Here is a 20541-nt window from a genome sequence, read left to right on the forward strand (position 1 = left end):
CAGCGCCTTCTTCGATTCAGCTCCTATCTCCTCAATCGACTCGAAACGCGTTCCCCGGAGTGGTCTCTTGAGTTTTGGGAATAGCCAGAAGTCACACGGAGCCAAATCAGGCGAATACGGTGGTTGCGGAACGATATGCGTCGAATTTTTGGCGAAATGGTCACGAAGAACGAGTGCAGTGTGAGATGGTGCAACGAGATTTGACTTTTCGTAGGCCCAAATGGTCTTTCAAAATTGTTTTCACAGATCCTTCTTATATTCCGATCATATCAGTAAGGTCTCTAACAGTCAACCGACGATTTTCGAGCACTAATTCCTTCACTTTATTGACGTGTTGGTCATCTGTTGACGTCGATGGTCGTCCGGAGCGCTCCAAGTCATCAACACGTTCTCGACCCTCTTTGAAGTCTTTGTACCACTTATAAACATTTTTCTGCGACATGGTAGAATCACCAAAGGCCTTCTGCAACATCCTCAACGTTTCCGCAGTCGAAATTTCATTCCGCAAACAAAATTTGATGGCACTTCTTTGCTCAATTAAATCAGACATTGTAAAAATCGAAACATGCACTCTTGGTCGTTTGGTAAACACAAGCGTAAATATATTACTGATGATGACATTGACATGAAATTTGTCCCAGATGTCATTCGCAGTCCTACCAACTCAAGAAAAAAAGAACTAGCCCGAAATGTTAAGCCCGCGAAGTTTAAATTGAAAATTCACCTTACTTTTTGCCCACAGTAGTAAGAGTCAGTTTGTATAATAGATATTAATATTTCACAGATGAGGTATGGCTTAATATTGGTAGCAAGAATGCTTCCTATAAAAGCTTACTTCACTAATATCTACGATTTTGTTCTTCTATCTCCAATATCTGATTAACATTTGTCTGGCCGTTACGATTGTCGTCATTGATGCTTTCATTTTTCTTGCGTATGATATTCTTTCGTATGTATTTAGTCTAACAGGACAAGTAAGTCCTGTAGCACACGTGACTCTATAGTGAGGGAACATTTCAGTATGCTGTCTATGTGAATCGCATTTACATGTTGCTGTGAATACTATGTCATCTAAGACTATCAAATCTTTATATTTGGGTTGTTGTTCCAGTGAGTACAATGAATTAGTGAAAGTTTGATATCCTCTGATACCTCTATAAAAGTATAATAATGCTTTATTGTTTCCAAGATAATTGATGTCTCCATAGGTCATTCGAATATTATTTGTTTGTAGAATCGGTTTTCCTGGTGTATTTTTTGGTTTACTTGTTTCTATTTGCATACTATTGTTATCTGCAATGTCGTCTATTTGTTTAAATACTGTTTCTATGGGTTTATATCTTACTTTATCTGTATTTGATTCTTTGTGATCTTCTTTGTTTTCTTCTTTTATGAAATGTATATGTTTTTTACCAATTAATTGTTTGTATGTGCAGTATTCACATTTATTAATAAAATTTATGTTGGTTGTATCTGTTTTTGTTAGAATGTAAGTTTCGTTTCTTTTTCCCTCTTTAAGTCCGTTTTTTGTTTTGGTATTAATAGTTATCCGTTGTGAGTTCCATGCTATGTCAATCACATTTGCAATTGTTTCTATTATTTTTCTGTAGTTATCTGATACTTTCATTTTTTTCATGTTATATTCAGACATTCGACGATGAGAACGATTTCGATGAAGTGTACAAGTGCCTTGTGAACACAAATATGACCTCACATCCAAGAGAAACTTTTCATTATCCACATCCACATGGACTTCCAATGCTGAATTTAGACTATTATCAAAGTTCCCTTGTTGCTTTAGTTTGTAATAGATTTGTTGTAAATTGTTGCAGTGTATTTTGTGGTTCATTGTATTCCTGTATCTAGAATGGATGTCCTTTGATTCATTTTTTTATTTTGTCCTTTATTGTTTTTATATTGCGATTTAAAGTTTTGAGGTGAGAAGGTAGTTGATTGAAGGTGGCTAAAGCTCTTGTATAGCTATCTTTAATGCTGATTGTTAATTTTCTTTTAAGGGGCTGTATAGTTTTTTTCCTTGTTACGGAATTTTTCTTCAGGAACATATCTTGCAGGTTGACATAGTGATACACTAGTGATTCCATGGTGAATGTTTGATCTATGTTTAGTGGATTTTTTTCATTTATAAACTTGTTTTTATTTATTATTTGTAATAGTCGTGTTTGTAGAGTTTGTATATATTTGAGTCTTCCAATGTATGCTCCACCCCATGCTATAATACCGTAGGTTGTTACGCTATGGAAAAGTGCATAGTAAATCATACGTAGATTATCTGTGCTGATTATCATAGATAATTTGTGGAAAATATAAGTTAGATATTTTAGTCTATTGTATAGCATGTTTGTATGCAGGTCCCATCTCATATGGCTATCGAAATGCACTCCAAGGTACTTAGTGTTATCAACTTTTCGAATGGATGCACCCTTTATATTTATATGTAGATATGTTGAGTTGCTATTGCAGTTATTTCCAAAAGCCATATATACTGTTTTGTCAATGTTTAGTGACAGTTTATTCAAAGCTAGCCAAATGGATATTTTGTTTTAATAGAAGTTCATATTTCTTTCGACTTCATGCCATGTTTCACCTTTCACAATAATTACCGTATCATCAGCAAAAGCCGACACACTATCATTTGGTAGCAATTGTAACATATCATTTATATAGATTATGAAAAATAAAGGTCCCAATATTGTACCTTGTGGTACGCCAATGTTGACTTGTTGATATTGACTATATTCACCATTGATTTTAACTCTTTGTTTCCTATTACTTAGATAGCTTTTGATAAGTTCATACGCACTTCCTCTAATTCCATATCTGTAGAGTTTTTTGAGTAGAATTTTGTGGTCCACAGTGTCAAAAGCTTTCGCTAGATCCAAGAAAGTTGCTGCTATTGGTTTACTTTTGTCTAGTTGATTGTATATTGAGTTGGTTAGGTAGTATAGGGCATTTTTGGTGCTAAGACCTTTTCTAAAACCAAATTGTTTATTAGAAAATAAATTATGTTTGTTGAAAAAACTTGTAATCCTGATTTGTATTAATTTTTCAAAAATTTTGGCGATATTTGATATTAAAGATATAGATCTATAATTTGTTGGTAGATACTTCTCTTTAGTTTTATGGATAGGAATAATTTCAGCACTTTTTAATTCGTCAGACCATATTTCTTTTTGTACGTATAGATTAAAGATATAGGTCAACGGATCACTTATGTGATTTATTATCATCTTTAGTACCTGAGTGTTGATGCCGTCAGATCCTCCATTTTTGTTGCCCATTTTTCTTATTGTTTGTGGAACTTCTATTCTATTTGTTAAATGTAGAAAAATACTGTTGTTGTTCATAGGTGGTAGAGTAATGTTACTATTTATTGGTTGTCTAATATTAGCACATATCTGTTTGCCTACTGTACTGAAAAATGTATTCATTTGTTCTGCAATGTCGTTTGAGTTTGTAATTTTATTATTACCTATTAATAGATGATTTATGTTATTGTTTTTTTTGGTTTTTTTCCCAATTTCGTTGTTGATTATTTTCCATAATTTTCGTGGATTGTGTTGATTTGTTTTGATTTGATTTTTTTCATATTTTTCTTTAGCTAGATCTATGGTCTTTTTTAAGGTTTCTACATAGTTTTTATATTTTTCTCTTTTTGTTGCATTATTGGGATCTTTTTTCCAATTATTATAAAGTTTTTCTTTGTGTGCACATGATATCATTATTGCTTTAGTTATCCAATTACTCCTTGGGTTCATTTTATTCTTATTGTGTTTATTGTTTTTAAATGATGCCGTAATACATGTTTGAATTTTTTCTATTAATTTGTTCGTAGCTAGATTAGGGTCTTTTATAATTTGTATGTCAGTCCAAACAGTTCTTTTGGCTTTATTTTTTAGTTTAAAATAGTTTATTATTTTAAAATTGGTTTTTTGTGTACATTTATAATTATTCCTTAAACTCATCATTATGGGGTAGTGATCATTGAAGGGTACGTTGAGGACGTAAGTTTTATAGTTGACTTTTCCTAGCCTAACATAGAAATTATCTATACATGTACCTTTGTTAATATCAATATTGGATGGTCTTGTTATGGTATATAGTCCAGGGCAATATCCATTTTCTAGCAGTACTTGTAAAAAATCTTGATCTAGTATTTCTTCACTCAATATATCAAAATTAAAGTCTCCCATTAAAATATTGTTTTTATATTTTTTGATTATTTTCAATAATTCTTTGAGATTCAATAGGAATTCAGATTTAGATAAATCATGAGATCTGTAAATAGCAGACAGCACCAAATTTTTGTTGTTTTCTAGTGTAATATTAGAGTTAATTATTTTTAATTTATCTATTTCAAGAACTTCTGTAATTTCGGTGATTTCTTCTTTCATATACAAAACAACTCCATCTGATTTGTTTATTTTACTTTCATTGTAATATATTTTATAGTCTGGAATATTGAACATTTCATGATTTTCTAAATTCCATGTTTCAGTGCATACTATTGTACATGGTTTTTTTTCGAGGTTCTTCAGAAATACTAGCAATTTATTGTAATTTTTTTTTAGGCTTCTGATGTTTATACATAGAATGATATTATTTTCTTTACATATATATTTATTTAGATCATCAATATTATCTGTTTTATATTCATTTTCAAATATAATATCATATAAATTGTTATCCATATTGTAATATTGCAGAAAACTATTTAGTACTCCTGGTTTTATTACCTGTTGGACTTGGTGTAGATAACGATGATAACGATAAACTGTTATTTATTCTTGGACGGTTATATATCTTGCGGGTGTTTGTTTCAAAGTTTATTCTACCAAAATATCTTTGATGAATTGGTTGAATTGGATAATCTGTCATTTCAATATACCTTTTTATTTTCATTTTTAAAACTTCACACAATTCGCTGTAGATTGCACTATGGTTTATGTTGTAGTTTTTACTATATGTTTCATTGTGGAAAATACAGTTTGGACATTGGAGTATGCTGCTACTACACATTTTTGCTTGGTGCTTGCCTGCACATTTATAACACGTTGGCTCTTTTTCTGCTTTTTCATACTTTCCGCCGCCGTGGCCAAAACCTGAGCAGTTGTAACACGGATATGTGTTGATGACGTCAAAGACTCTGCAGTTTTGACAACCAATAAATAATTTGTTACTATTGGTTTTTATATGTTTATGTAGAATAGATGGAACTTCTACTATTGCAGTTACTGTTTTATTTTTTTCATTTGTAAATACATGATTTACTTTACATTTTTCTTCGTATTGACTAAAATTTCTTGCATTAATATCAGTTTCTATATCTTTTACATTTGTTGTGAAAGCTTTAGAAATTCCTACTACTTTAACTATCGGTTTACATATTTCTTCTTTTAGAACAGTAAGTGCCGGTAGTTTTTTTTGTAAAGTTTTTTCTAATACTGTGACATTTTCTTCGGTCATGCAGTTTGTAATAGAGTCGACTTACAATGCCGATGAATCTATCGTTATTACCAATTATTTAGAAGGGGAAAGGTAAGGGAGGCGGTGTATTGCTCCTGACAAGGTAAAGAGAAAGGTGGACACAATAATCATTCCTCTTATCTTAATAAATCCCTTTATTACACCATGCTACCCTGAGCATACAGTTCGGACATTCAATCGCGCGCCTTACTTATCTATACTACAATCTACGATCGCTAAAAGAGATGGCCGGCACGTTAGCGCCTTGCCATCTCGATACCGACTCGATACAATCCAACTTATGCTAATAACCGAACCAGCCGTGCCGGCCCGTGAGATCCTGGCACAGCGCACAAGTCGCGAGTAGCCGTAGAGTGAGAATTAGAGAGAGAGATTAGAAATTGACCTGACGATTGAAGATCTTCGATGCAGGGCCTCGCCGAAGATGGTAATGGCGTCTAATTGCAGGCAAATCTGTCCGTGGTCGGAAGAACTCAGCGAAAGATAGGCTAGATCCGGGCCGATACTGATGCCGTCTCGGTTTCCTCTTATCTTTGTAGTTGACTGCAGGGGGGTCAGCACACCTCTCTCTGCTAATGGCCACTTTCTACAGCCCGCCGCGAGTATACTTCCGAGTGCGTGAGAGACTGCTTCTCACGCTCTCCCCACTCACTTGCCTAATCGGCGGCACGCGGCACCGCCAAGTGCGGCTAGTGTCACGCGCCTGCCTGCACTAATCGTGTTCTTTCTTTCTCTCTTATCTCTCTCTCTTTCTCTCTTACAAGAGCGCATAGTAACAGGCGCTCTTGTCGACCAATGCCACTGCCTCTCTCTCTCTATCTTCCTTCTCCTTACTCGTTGCGGTGGCGATGCTGAAAACATAAAGGCAGGCATCAGGCACGTGATTTTATGCGCTATAGGTCTGCCATGAGTCCACGCCGATGGTAGAGAGAGATAGGAGACACACGGTGCAGGTAAAATCCACCGGCACCGTTATAAGTTGATAATTATTGTGTCAGTATTTTTAACTTGTACACTTTTTGTTTGTATGTTTTTGTCTTTAATTAAGTAATGTGCTACTTGATTTTCTAAGTTTATGTTATCATTACTCTTTTTCTTTATTATTAATCTTGGTATTCTTTTCGGTTTAGGTTTTGGTAGTGCAATTGTTTCAACATATGTTTTTCTCATAATGTTAGTATTTACATTTTTATTTTGTTTTTCTTTAATTAGCAGTTCATTGAGCAATTCATTTTTTTCTTTTGTTTCTTTGTACAGTTCTTTCAATAGGTTATTTTGGGCTTTTAATTGTTGTAATTCATCCAAATCACTGATCTGTGTTACATCCATATGATCATCGTTTTCATTTAAAATTTGCTTTTCATGCACAAGCTCATTTAATATTTCCTGTTTTAATTGTTCTCTACTTACAAGTTTGAATTGTGTTATGAAAGCACTAGCTTGTTCACTTAAGTCCCCATATGGCAAGTTTGATGTTAGTGCAAAATTTGGATGCTCCTGGCATATTATGAATGAGCTGTTTATTAGTTTGATTGCATTTCCTGCATTGATTTTTGCTACTATTTCACTCGTATGATAGAAATTTCCACATACTAAACACACAACTGCTCCTACTTTTGTATTTGGATGACACTTGAAATGCTTATGTAGTGATGATGTGTCAGGCGGTTGCACCTCCGCACTATGGGGACAGTAACTTTGCCAGCATGTTCTCATAGCATGAATCTACTTGTGTAAAGAATATATATATCACAATTATGCAGCTGATATTGCTAAGAGTGCTGGAAATATGTTAAAGAGTGGGCAAAGAATGTGGGTCCAGAAGAAATCTACAGGGCTACATGTTATGTTGAGCGCAGAGTACGTTGTTGCATTCGAATAAATGGTGGACACTTCGAGCAGTGTTCAAAAACAACTCTTGATATAGATAAACTAGATCAAGAAGGAAATGGAGAGAAAGAAGAAGAGGAACAAGATATACTAGGTGGTAATGAATAGAAAAAATGAGGAAGAAGAAAATGATAAAGAAGAAATAGATGAAGTGATACAAGATGATCTGGATGATTCTGATTGGAAAATGGAAGAAGATTGAAAAGATAAATACTGTGATTGAATGTGAAAAGGATGCGTAATGTTATTTTAATAGTTATAAATTGTTATGTATATAAAATTTGTGAGTTTTTTTACTTATTTTATTGTTGGTTAATATAAATATCCAAAAAAAATTATATGGTAAAATAGATCGTTATTTCAATTTATTATTTAACAGCTCTCAATTTTTCCGCCAGTTTTCTCACATACACAAATTCAATCCGAAATTGCTTAGTGCAAAGCAAGAAAAGCTTCGCTGAGAAATCGCTTGGATAGTAATAATCAATAATGATTATACTGTGCTTAATAGTTATAATAATAAATAAAAAGTTATAATCTTGAAACAAAATAACAGTTTTTACAGTGGAAGTACTCTGGATTGCCAAGACCGAAAAAAGCATTTCAAAGTCGAAGTAATATTAAGTCAATGTTAATTGTTTTTTTCCAATAGTGAAGGTGTTGTAGATCATGAATATGCACCGACATGTCAGACAATTAATAAAGAATATTACGTTCAAATTTTGAAACATTTGCGTTAAGCAGTTACAAGGAAACGCCCGCTATAAATTTGCTGCTCGAGAGTCATTGCTTCGACATTCGCCAAGGATCAGAATGATGTCAACCCATTCTGTTTGATATAGTCTAGCATTTTAAAATAATTTTTCTAAATTGTCCTAATAATCAGGATCAAAAGTAAATAGATCATTTTGATTTTGAAGAAAGCATAAAAATGATTTAGACAGAAATTTTTCATTTCTTAGCGACAAATCTTATACAGTCTCTTCATTATTCAGCGGAAAATCACATACAATAATAAAAAAACACATTCCATTTACAGAAACCGATGTACCTTGATACCTTGCAGCTTTTGTTGAAAACTTTGTCTTATTTAAGGACGCTATTGAAAGTATCTTACACACCTAATTTCAAATGGAAAAAATAAATAATTTTTGTTAGGGTAAAATTCATATTTACCATCCCACTATTTCCCTAAAATCTATAGCTTTGGTAATTTTCGATTACGGCCTTTAAAGAGTAGTTACTTAGAAGGATCACTCTAAATTGGATGTTGGACCTTAAAATAACTTTGAATATCGTAACAAATCATACTATGTATTAAAATTACTAAAGTTGAAATGCGAAAAATTAGCTAGTAACATGAATTTAGATAAAAACGGAAAAAATCAACACAACACACACCGAATGAAACAGCAAAAAAGTAACTTCCAATGCAAAATTCCATCAACTAAACGTAATGCAAGTGTAAAATTCGAAATTAAATAACTATAAATCTCTTAATTTCATTGATAAATGTTTTTGATAAATAAATAAATATATATATATATATATATATATATATATATATATATATATATATATATATATATATATATATATATATATATATATATATATATATATTATTAATCCTACATATATATTTTTTTTCATAGCATAGGTATATAAAAATTTGCTGGAAATCTTTCAATAATTACCAAGCATGCATCTTATTTTTAAATTTCTGTCATTCATGTTTATAACGATCTGTATCATATTTTAATAAGCTTAATAATTGTGACATAAATCGTCTCAATATTAATTCTTTCAGCATATGGTGCAGACAGGTATGGCTGCACCCTATGGTGGGGGTGTATTTCCTTCAGTAAATGGAGTAGGAGTTATCAATCCTCCTGGAACAGGAGAGATGAAATCGTCTTCAGTTCCTACTAAGGAAGAAAATGCAAGTACTCAGCAAATCACAACCGGAGGGCAGACGCCTACTACTCAACATTCTAACGTACCTGCACCACCTCAAACAAGTTTTAGCCCCTCTCCTCCAAATGGCGTTGAGCAACAAGCTATTGTAAGTTGCTTAAATACTTCATATAAATATTAATTTTAGTTAATAATTTGATTCTAATTTTTCGGAAATATTTTTACGTATAAAAAAATTTTTAGTGAAATTTTTTTGAAATTTAGATTGAAATTTTTGTTAGAATTTTTCGGTAAAATTCTATTAAAACAATAAATTTGAGAAAACCTGCATGAGAATGTCGTTACTTTTATAATTAATGCTGTTACAATTCCTGCAGGCTATCATGTTCATGTTTCAATGGTAACAGTAGATAAACTAGAGAGGCTTCAGCTCATGGCGGCATCAGATCACTATATGATTTGAGGTCGATGCGTTTTTAAATCAGCACTCTCAGATCATGCGTGATCTAAAACCATTCGTTTATAAGTCAGCACTTGCAGCGTGGTCTGATATTATAGCCCAGCAAAACTAATTGTAAGCTAAAACCAGCAAATTTTGGTGCGGCGTGACGCAGACGAGATTTTTGCAGGAATCAATCGGAAATAATGTAAATAATAAGAATTGAAGGTTCTTTCGGTCGAAAATCGTGAGCTATTTACAGAAAAAATTCGCAAGTGAAAAAAATTCGAAAAAAATCAGTTTTTTTTCATTCTTTCCTAAATAACTCGATAAATATGCATTTTAGAGTAATAATTTATACCAGTAAATTTGTGTTTTATTAAATTCTCTATAAGATAAAGTTATCGAGAAAATCGCAGGTTTGAATGTGTCCTCGGAAATTAGTGACAACTGTGATAAAAATGTCTCAAATCAAGGTGTTTTTTACGAGCTCAGCACACAAGTAAGAAATCATTGGAATCAACTATGAATTTAGATTTAAGTTCTTTAGGGTATAATAAACAAAAATCATAAAACCCGATTAAATCAGTTCAACCGGTTTTTCGTACAAGCTTTGTTAATTAATTTTTTCTCGAAACAAGACGATTTGTTAGCGTCAATGCTGCGTCTGAAGTGCCAGACATAGATTGGCGCGAATTTTTTTATTTATACTCTGTAGCTTCGCCTACAATATTGCATTATTATAATTGCCATTTTTTCTTTTTCAACCCTATTTATGGACTATTTTTTCAGCAGAAAATTTTGGCTTTGTTAAAAATTTCGATTTTGAAGCAGTTTGTTAGGTAGGAAAAAAATAACAAGTATCACTAAATAGTTCTTGGAAAGCCCTTTACATTGAAATAAAAATCATGCGAATCGGTCGTATAAGTTTTGAAATATCAACTTTCAAAGATGCAAAACCTTATCTGCAAAACTATGCCTGACGTAAAAATTAATAAAATTAATTCGTGTTGATTTTTCGAAAAACATTCAATCGCCATTTTTAAAATGAATATAGCATATATGCTCTTTGCAGAAAAGTTGACTGAATAATGTTAAATTGATGTTCTGAGCGGCAGGAGCGACAAAAAAAAGGAAGGACGATGATTATGGAAATTGAAATAGCGCGTTCAAAATCAGTGCTTTTATTTGAACTTTACTCTTTATCTGTCAATATCTTGGCTTCTATTTGATAGATTTCAATGATTTTGTTTTAATTTGCTATAGCAAAACATGACAAACACGAATTTCAACATCTCGTTATTTAATTATCAACTAGTGATGTATAGCGTGCTTCGCGCGCTCATTTTTTCGTATTCGGTTTAATACATAAAACTTTTACTGACGGAATTGAAAATTCAAATATTCCTATGATTTTATATGAGATATACTCGATGATATTATTTATCGATAGATAAATATGCAGTTACTTTGATATTAATGATTTAAAAACGTTATTAGTAAAGTTTTAAGTTTTTATCATCCGAAGGTATGTGTTGAAAAATCATTATTTAAAAGTTTCAAACATACAATAAAAATATGAGTTAAAAAGTTTTAAAATCATTGTAGTTTTCTACAATTTTATTATGTACGATGTAAATAACATACTTCAGTAGGCATTCACAGATGTAATCAGTGTATTTTCAAAAAATTTATTTAACATTTTATGTAACTTAATAAAGCCGAAATTATTGTACAATATTTGATCATGGTAAGCTATAGTTTTATATGTTTAATTGTTTTGTAACACTATTCTTTAAATTTAACGTGTTTCGGGGAAATATAATTCCCAGGAGCCATGCAAGGGCCCATGCCCAAGCGCCGTATCACAATTTATTTGAAAGGGGAAGGTAAGGGAGGCTCTTTTGCTCCTCTGAACGGTGACGATGGGCCTCGTCACTAAATTGGCGTTTTGAGCTTTGCATTGAGAGGAAAGGAATGACGGGCGCACACAATAATCACTCCCGATAACAGTTAACAATATTTATTCCTCTACGTTTAACAATCAAAGAGCGACGACGCGAGTTTACCTCTGCGGCCGCGTGCCTGCGCTCGTGCGGACAATCGCAGGGGGGCACGTTACAATAATTTGAGAGGATTACAAAAGAGGGACTCGTTTTGTTCGCCGATTTCGCCGTGCTCGCGGAAGATCGCGAGCACTTCGCCGACGCGTCGCACACTCGTGAATGGAGAGAGAAAGAGAGAGAGACGACTTAACTGATGAAGGCTGTTGGCAGGAATCGCTGCTGGTGCTGCTGGCAGGAAATGCTGCTGGAGCTGCTGGCAGGCTTGCGGCAGGCTCGAATGAATTCTACGATGCCTCAGGTGTCGATGGAAATCCTCTCTGGGCTGTACTCTGCTCGGTGTCGTCAAGCTCCTTTGTCTCTGCTTGACTATTCGGGTTTCTCTCGCGTGCCCACGCTCGACCGTCAAATTGATTCTTCTATCTCAAGATCTCGGCTTGAACTCTCTCCCCAACCGTTCGCGCGCCGGCTCGAGCAACGCCGGCGGCTTCGTTCTCGCGAGCGGATCGCCGCGGGTCGCACGCGTTCGCTTACTGTCTACTCGCGACGCGTCAATGTCTCTCTCCTCTTCTTGCCGCAGCCGCTCTCGCTCTTGATTGGCTCCCAATGACGATGCGCTGCTCAGGTATTGGCCATGAAATAAAGCGGCGCGAGCATCGGTATCGGTTTGTAATTTCTAAACGCTCGCCAGGGCAACAGCGAAGGAGCGAGGCTGCGAGAGAGAGAGAGAGAGAGAGAGAGAGAGCCAGACAGGGCCGGGTATTCTAGCCAGGGTCCCGTCACAACTTACTTTATTTATTCAAAGCTAAACTTTCTCATAAAGTAAAATTTAATTAATTTTGCTATATATTGAGGTATCAGTTCGTTTTTATTTTGAGGTTAATATGATTAAATTGATCACTGATATTAAATTCATGCAAATTATACTGATATACTTTTCGAACATTTAATCTGCAAAAATCTGTAGTAATTTTTTACTAGTGTATACAACATATACATGCTGTTACATAACAGCTAATCACGTGACTCTCTTTCAGCCAATCAAATCATGAAGAAACTGGCTTCACTCTGTTAGATTCTCTTTTTTATTTTTTAAAAAATGTAATGAAGTAAGCTCAGTTAATTATTAATTTACTGCGATTAAAATGGATTAAACGCTTGCTCAACTTACCTATCTATCCGCGTGAAACTGGAACAAATAATGCTTAACTGCTGAAATGACGAACTACGTACTGTACAATCACAAGGTCACTGACTTACTTGTCACCTTACTTTCTCTCTTCTCTCTCTTTGTCTCTCTTTCTCTGTCTCTCTTTTTCTCCCTCTCTCTCTAATACAGATCATGTAACTATATCCCAACCAATCAGATCACGAATAAACTGGCTTCATTTTTGGTCGGGTTTCTTTTTTATAAGGGGAATACTTAAGAAACTATTATAAGCACTCACAGTTACACTTGTTTAAGCTTTGATAAATATACATGATAATTCAGATATTAATGGCAGGTAAAAATTATTTAGTACGATTATGCATAAGTTTGCATAATAATTGAGTTGAAGTACTCGTTATTCCTTTAACTTGCACTTTAAAGTTAATATATTACATGTAATACCTCAAATACTTAAGAAATATATCCATGAATGAACATTTATTATTTAAAACATGTATTCAACATATTACTGTATTAATTACATTAACCAATATATTAAATGCTATATTACTTAACTTCATTGAACATTACTACATTATAATTAATGTTTTGATTTTTTCGAGGAATTTCTACTCCGTCGTCGTTACTATTTTTACTTTCTAACAATAACACAGGTATATAAATAATAGATTATTTTTTGTATCACAAGCTATGGTATTTCCGAAGGATTTTGGAGCGCTGAATCCAAATCTGATCTCAGAATTGCTCCATCACGTCAGGTTTTTGAGATATCCTGACCTAAAAGTGCCAAAAGCACTGTTTTTTGACATATTTGAGGTTATGTAGCATTGTTAATAAATTTTATCACAGAAAACTACTTAAAGCATCTTAAAGTAAAAATCTTTCCCTTCAAAATGCCATTGAGTTTACCTAAATATATTTTTTTGTTGCCAAAATATCGCATTTTGAAATTTTCATATTTATAAATTTCTCAAAATTTGAAAATCCATTAACTCATTAAGTCCTAAGTGGACGATTTTTTTACTCTTTTTAATTGACCTTTTATCAGGAATAGAAATTAGGAATAGACATTTCTAAAGTAAACTTGTTTGAACTTTCGATCTATGCTCATAGAATTTTGAAAACATGCGTGCGTGTGGGTATATACGAGTTCGTCTGCGTTGACTTCAGATTCGTGATCAGCAACCCCAAAAATTCCCGAGTAACAATGTTCAAGTAAATTCACTGAACAGAAAAATTCATGTAATGAAGGGTTAATGAATTTTCGAATTTTGAGAAATTCATAATTATAAAAATTTCAAAATGCGATATCTCGGCGATAAAAAAAAGATATTTAGACAAACGCAACGGCATTTAAAACAGGATAATTTGTATTTCAAGACAATTTAAATAGTTTTTTGTTTAAAAATTTATTTACGGTGCTACATAACCTCAAATATGTTAATAAACAGTGTTTTTTACATGATAAATTTTGTGATGATGGAACGAAGGGAAATAGTGATAGATGGAAAATCAGTTAATTTTAATTATATTCAGCAACGTTTCGTCAGCACATCTGCTGACCTCTTCAGGCTTTATTAATAAAAAAAACAACAAATTATTAACAATAGAGTTTTCACAGGTAATTTTAAAAGTATATAATTATAAGTATATGTGTATACCCGATTTCTCTCGTAGTTAAATTATTATAGGCTAAAACGAATAAATCGTATCACAGTCAAAATTAAAGTGAGAAATCAAGTATTTCAACTCATATATATACTCTTCATCTATTGTCCCTTCCTCATCGATCTTAATAAAGGCTTATAGGTGTGACTAAGATATTGTATATACTATTTTCTATTTAACGTATTTTTATGTAAGCCAATGTGTAACATTTCGGATATTCTTCTTTTCTTATAATTCTTTTCATAATCCAATATCTTAGCTTATTTCCAGTCAAATTCGTGTGAGAAATTTCTTCTATGTGTAGCTACTACTGTATCTGAATCAATGTTTTTTTGTGTTCGTTTAATTTAATTTTTAATGAACGTTTACTTTCACCTATATAAACTGCTGATCATTGTTTGCAGTTAAACTGTAGACAATATCAGTGTTGTCTAATAAATCAGATTTGTCTTTTCCTAAACGGATAAACTCTTGTAATGGTTTTTGTAATAAAGGGATAGGCATAATGTTATGCTTTTTTAACACAGATGAACATTTTTTGAAGATGTTGCAATTATTAGGAATAGCGACTGTAGGTAATTTTTGATTTTCTAATTTTTTAGATCTATTCCCTTTTTTCTATTGATACGTTTTTGTATATGTTTTTTGATAAATAAAGATGGAAAATTATTCTTTTTCAGAATATTAGTAATAATTTTTAAATTGTCGGAATGAAATTTTTTGTCAGTAAGTAAAATCACACTGAGTAAACTATATTTGAAACTATATTAACTTTTTGATGAATTGTATGTTCTGAATTAATATTCAAACTTCTGTCAGTTTGTGTTGTTTTCTTAACCCATTAACGTCCAAAATGTCAAAATTTCTTGCACGTTTTCAAAGTGATTTTTTCCTATGTAATTGGCGTTGAAAAAATTCTTGAACCACATATTCTGATGTAAAATTGCATGCTCTTTCAGAATCCGTTGCCAGAATCATGATAAAACTTACAGGAAAGAGATATGCTCGATTGAAACATAAAAAACACCTAAATTTTCGAAAAAAAAAATTTTTAGGATTTTTTTTCGAAGTGTTACGGTGAAGATATCACCTTGCGACCGTGATCAAAGGTGATCATGGGATTTGAAGTTTAACAGGGAATTTTTTTGTTTACCTTGAACCATCGCTTCTTTACAAAATGGCGGAAAAAACGAATTTTTTTTTTTCAATCTTCATCAACTTTTTTCTCAAAATCTATGGTCTTTCGAAAAAAATTCATAAAAACAAAAATGCCTTAGAATCGCTCGAGGAACATTCTCAAATTTTTTCAGAATTTTTTGAGACAATTTTTGATTTTCCGGGAAACTTGGGAAATGGAATTTTCAAAAATGTCTCCAAAAATTCTGAAAAAATTTTAGGATGTTTCTCGAGTGATTCTAAGACATTTTTGTTCTTATGAATTTTTTCTAAAGTCCATAGATTTCGAGAAAAAAATTGATAAAGTTGAAAAAATAAAAATTCGTTTCGGCCGCTATGTTCTAAAAACCTATTGGTAAAAAACGATTTCTGTGCAAATTTTAGGAACATTTTTTTACTCTTAGCGTTACCCAGAGACTACGGCGTGGACGTGGTAAAATTCTGTCTCCTTTGGGGTGCTTTTTTCCCGTGAGTCCCCTTGCCTCTCACGTCTCGGGGTGCTTGTTTTCCGTGAGTCCCCTTGCCTCTCACGTCTCGGGGTGCTTGTTTTTCGTGAGTCCCCTTGCCTCTCACGTCTCGGGGTGCTTGTTTTTCGTGAGTCCCCTTGCCTCTCACTTATTCATACTTTTAGCTGTGCTTTTTTAGCCAACATTTATTGCAAATATTCAAATTACATGTTTTGCAGAAAATTTTTGTTCTTATTGGACAGTTTCCATTCGAACAAATCCTCAATTTGTCACTATTAGATCGTTCATGTGCTTTACTTTTGCGACTACTTTTTTGTAAGTAGTATTTGGCAATCGAAATAGTGAACTCTTTTATTCCAACTTTTTTCTTTCCATCGTTAGCAGCATTGAAAATTACAAGAGAATTAGTAATAGACGCCTGTATAAGTCTCATAAAAACTACCCATGTCCATTTTTTTGATCGTATACTTGGGAGTATGTCATTGCAATGTCCGTCATGCAGGTCAACACCTCCCATGAATTTGTTATATAGGTGAAAAGCTTGCGGAAAAGGTATTTCAATTTTAGATTTAGCCTCTGCGCTGTATCTTTTTGAAATAGATAGAGGATTGACACCTGCTGCAGTTGAAGCTATTGAGACGGGCTTCGAATCCATGATAGTAATGAAATTTATGCCACTGTTTACGTCGTGCTTCACCACATATGTCCCTCTTGGAGCTTTCTTATCAAGCACATTTTTTTCTTTGACTCGATTATCTCTGATAGTACCAGTGCATTTCAAACGCAATTTCTTCAAATGTAATACCAAATCCATATTCGTGAAGAAGTTGTCAAAGTACAGTTGAAATTGAGAAATTTTGTTATAACTTATTATTTGAAAAAATGGTTGTAATAAATATAATACTACTCGTGAACCTAAAGCACATTTAGATAACTTATCTCCAATTTGAGAATTCTTGCCGCAATAAAGATCCAAATTCAGTAGATAGCCGTCCGAAGTACACAAGCCCCAAAATTTCAAACCAAATCTTATCGGTTTTCTAATCTCATATATAAACAATGGTTAAGGAAAATCCCTCATGTAATTAAAACAACACTCTTGAAAATTTCAACGTTTCGCCATAAATTCATGGCCTCTTCAGGAAAACTTTGTTAAAAAAAAAATTATGAACAATTAAAAACTTTTTTATAAACAAATCGACATGATCATAACACTACAGTACACATCTAACAATAATAATAAAATCATTCGTACTCACAACTATAGAAAACCTAAGTCATAGTAATGTTAATTAATAAAATATTTTTACTATTCAGAAACAAACCGAAAAGTCAGAGATATAAAATGAACTGTGAATTTCAAAGTGGTAAAACTGTCTATATACTAGAAATGTCAATATAGTAAGCAATTAAACAACCAATCAGAGTCAAGCACGAAACGGAGATGCCCGAACAATTCGAATCACACAAATAAAATTCAATGACAAGAGCGCATCTCTTTTACAACATTTACAATCCGACAGTATTGTTTATTGAGAAGCTTCACTTCTTCTTTTCTGTTAATCGTGTTATCACTAATATTAATATTAATCATCTCAGATGTAATTCTTTTTTTGTAATTTGATTCTCTATCCAAAATAACTGTGTTTTCCCAATCAAATTCATGGTTAGGAAAATTCTCTATGTGAGAAGATACTGGTAACTTATTTTTTCCTATTGAATCTTTGTGTTCTTTAACTTATCGGTTTTCCTCAAACAGTTTTTGAATAGGATTTGGCCATCATCTCATCAACGGATAGAGCAGTTCTCCATATTCCGAATTTCATGATGTTATTTTGAAAAAGTTTCAGTAGAGAACGAACGCGCCATCCTCGATCATTTGAATCTTTGTCTTTGTTTTTTGAAAACTTCAATTTAGATTTTGTGATTTCAAATTGTTGGCGAGACATTGCAGAAGAAACTACTTCATTAGATAAATACGGATCAGATGACCAGTAATCTCTCTGTGATTTTCTGGGATTGAATGTAGAAAAAATAACTATTCCAATAAAAGTATCAAGATCTTTCAATTTCAGATCATAACCATTGTCTTTACACGCATCAATAATATATTTTTTCATTTCAATAGAAAAAAAGGTTTCAAACAATTGAAAAGGTTCGCTCCTACGTATTTTCTTTTTTTGCGATTCGGACAATAATACTTTATCTTCACAAGAATCAGGGTGTAACTTTTCACCCTCAATCCAAGTGAATTCATGACCTTTTTCAAGTTTATCTTGTTTTTCAGAATAATTTGCACGAGCTTTATTGTAAGTGATATTGGGTATTTCATGTTCGCAATCTGAATCAAAATCGGAACCAGAATCATCGGAACCTGAATAGTCAGGATCCGGAATCAATACGTTGCGTTCTGAATCACTATCTGAAGAATCTGATTCATATTCAGAAGATTTTACACGTTTCCGCGACATAATGTATGAAATTAATGATTTCGTTTATTTATCACTCATTCGTATGTACAAAAACACGAAAGAAGAGAACAAAAAAAGACGAATATTCATGAATACATGAGACCAAAAATTACGCTTATCTGCCGAAATGAAATGGAAATAAAGGATGAAATTTTTGTCGGAATCTATAAGTCTTTGAAAAAAGAATGAAAATAAGTTAGAATCATTCGAGCAATATTAAAATTTTTTCCGAGTTTTCGTAGACAGAACGTTTTTTTACCAATAGGTTTTCAAAACATCGGCCGAAACGAATTTTTATTTTTTCGACTTTATCAATTTTTTTCTCGAAATCTATGGACTTTAGAGAAAAATTCATACAAACAAAAATGTCTCAGAATCACTCGAGGAACATTCTCAAATTTTTTCAGAATTTTTTGAGACAATTTTTGATTTTCCGGGAAACTTGGGAAATGGGATTTTCAAAAATGTCTCAAAAAATTCTGAAAAAATTTTTGTTCTTATGAATTTTTTTCTAAAGTCCATAGATTTTGAGAAAAAAATTGATGAAGATTGAAAAAAAAAAATTCGTTTTTTCCGCCATTTTGTAAAGAAGCGATGGTTCAAGGTAAACAAAAAAATTCCCTGTTAAACTTCAAATCCCATGATCACCTTTGATCACGGTCGCAAGGTGATATCTTCACCGTAACACTTCGAAAAAAAATTCTAAAAAATTTTGTTTTTCGAAAATTTAGGTGTTTTTTATGTTTCAATCGAGCATATCTCTTTTCCTGTGAGTTTTATCATGATTCTGGCAACGGATTCTGAAAGAGCATGCAATTTTACATCAGAATATGTGGTTCAAGAATTTTTTTAACGCCAATTACATAGGAAAAAATCACTTTGAAAACGTGCAAGAAATTTTGACATTTTTGACGTTAATGGGTTAAACCAGTCACATTCTAATTTATTATTATTTTTGATTAATTTTAAGTCAAGAAATGGAATAAAATTATTCTTTTCAATTTCAAACGGAAATGGTAGTCTATTATGATAAGAATTGAACGCCTCGATAACTAATTCCATTTATCACTATTTCCCTTTGTTCCATCATTACAAAATTTATCATTTAAACATATCATAAGGGAATCAAGACAGTATGTTACGTTTAGTGTTTTTTACATTTTTAGGGTTAAGATATCTTAAAAATCTGACGTGGTGGAACGATTCTGAGGCCAGATTTGGATTCAGCGCACCAAAATTCTTCGGGAATATTATAGCTCGCTTATGATATAAAATCTTGTATACCTGTGTAATTTATCTTCATTATAAAAATATATATTAATAAATTATCTATCATCGTAAACATAAAATTGCGTATTTCTATCGTCTTTGGCATTGTTATAATTCAGTTATCGTCAAAGCCATTATTGTTAAATCATTTGATATACGATGTAGTGATCAAATTATACTTACAAGGAACGTAACGGAAGTGTCGAACCGATTCCAATGAAACTGTGATATATTGTAGAGGACTAAACAATAAGCGACACGTATTTTTTTTATGTGCTAATAAACTGTTTAAAGGGACGAAAACTACCCCCAAAGTTTGACCCTAAAACCGTTTTTTCAATATCTCCTTTACTATACGAGGTGTGTTCAAAAAGTAAGGTGACTTTGTATTTTTAAGAAAAAATATTTATTTATTTATCAATACTTATGTTGTCCCCTTCAAAGTAATCCCCCTCAGATACAATACACTATACAATAATATGCCAACGGTTTTTCCAATCCTCAA

General features: G+C 32.6%; 1 protein-coding gene across 2 annotated transcripts in view; it reads left to right on the plus strand.

Moving 5' to 3' along the window:
- The window catches only part of LOC131667681 (RNA binding protein fox-1 homolog 2), a 796162-nt gene that overhangs the window by 54452 nt on the left and 721169 nt on the right, over window positions 1–20541 (plus strand). For both annotated transcript variants that reach the window (XM_058941279.1, XM_058941288.1), the window contains exon 2: window positions 9206–9460. In XM_058941279.1, the coding sequence (XP_058797262.1) occupies window positions 9206–9460 (255 nt within the window). The remainder of the gene's footprint in view (window positions 1–9205; window positions 9461–20541) is intronic.

Source organism: Phymastichus coffea, unplaced genomic scaffold (genome assembly GCF_024137745.1).
Source record: "Phymastichus coffea isolate CEN01 unplaced genomic scaffold, Cenicafe_Pcof_1.1 PCOF00005, whole genome shotgun sequence".
Taxonomy (NCBI): Eukaryota; Metazoa; Arthropoda; class Insecta; order Hymenoptera; family Eulophidae; genus Phymastichus; species Phymastichus coffea.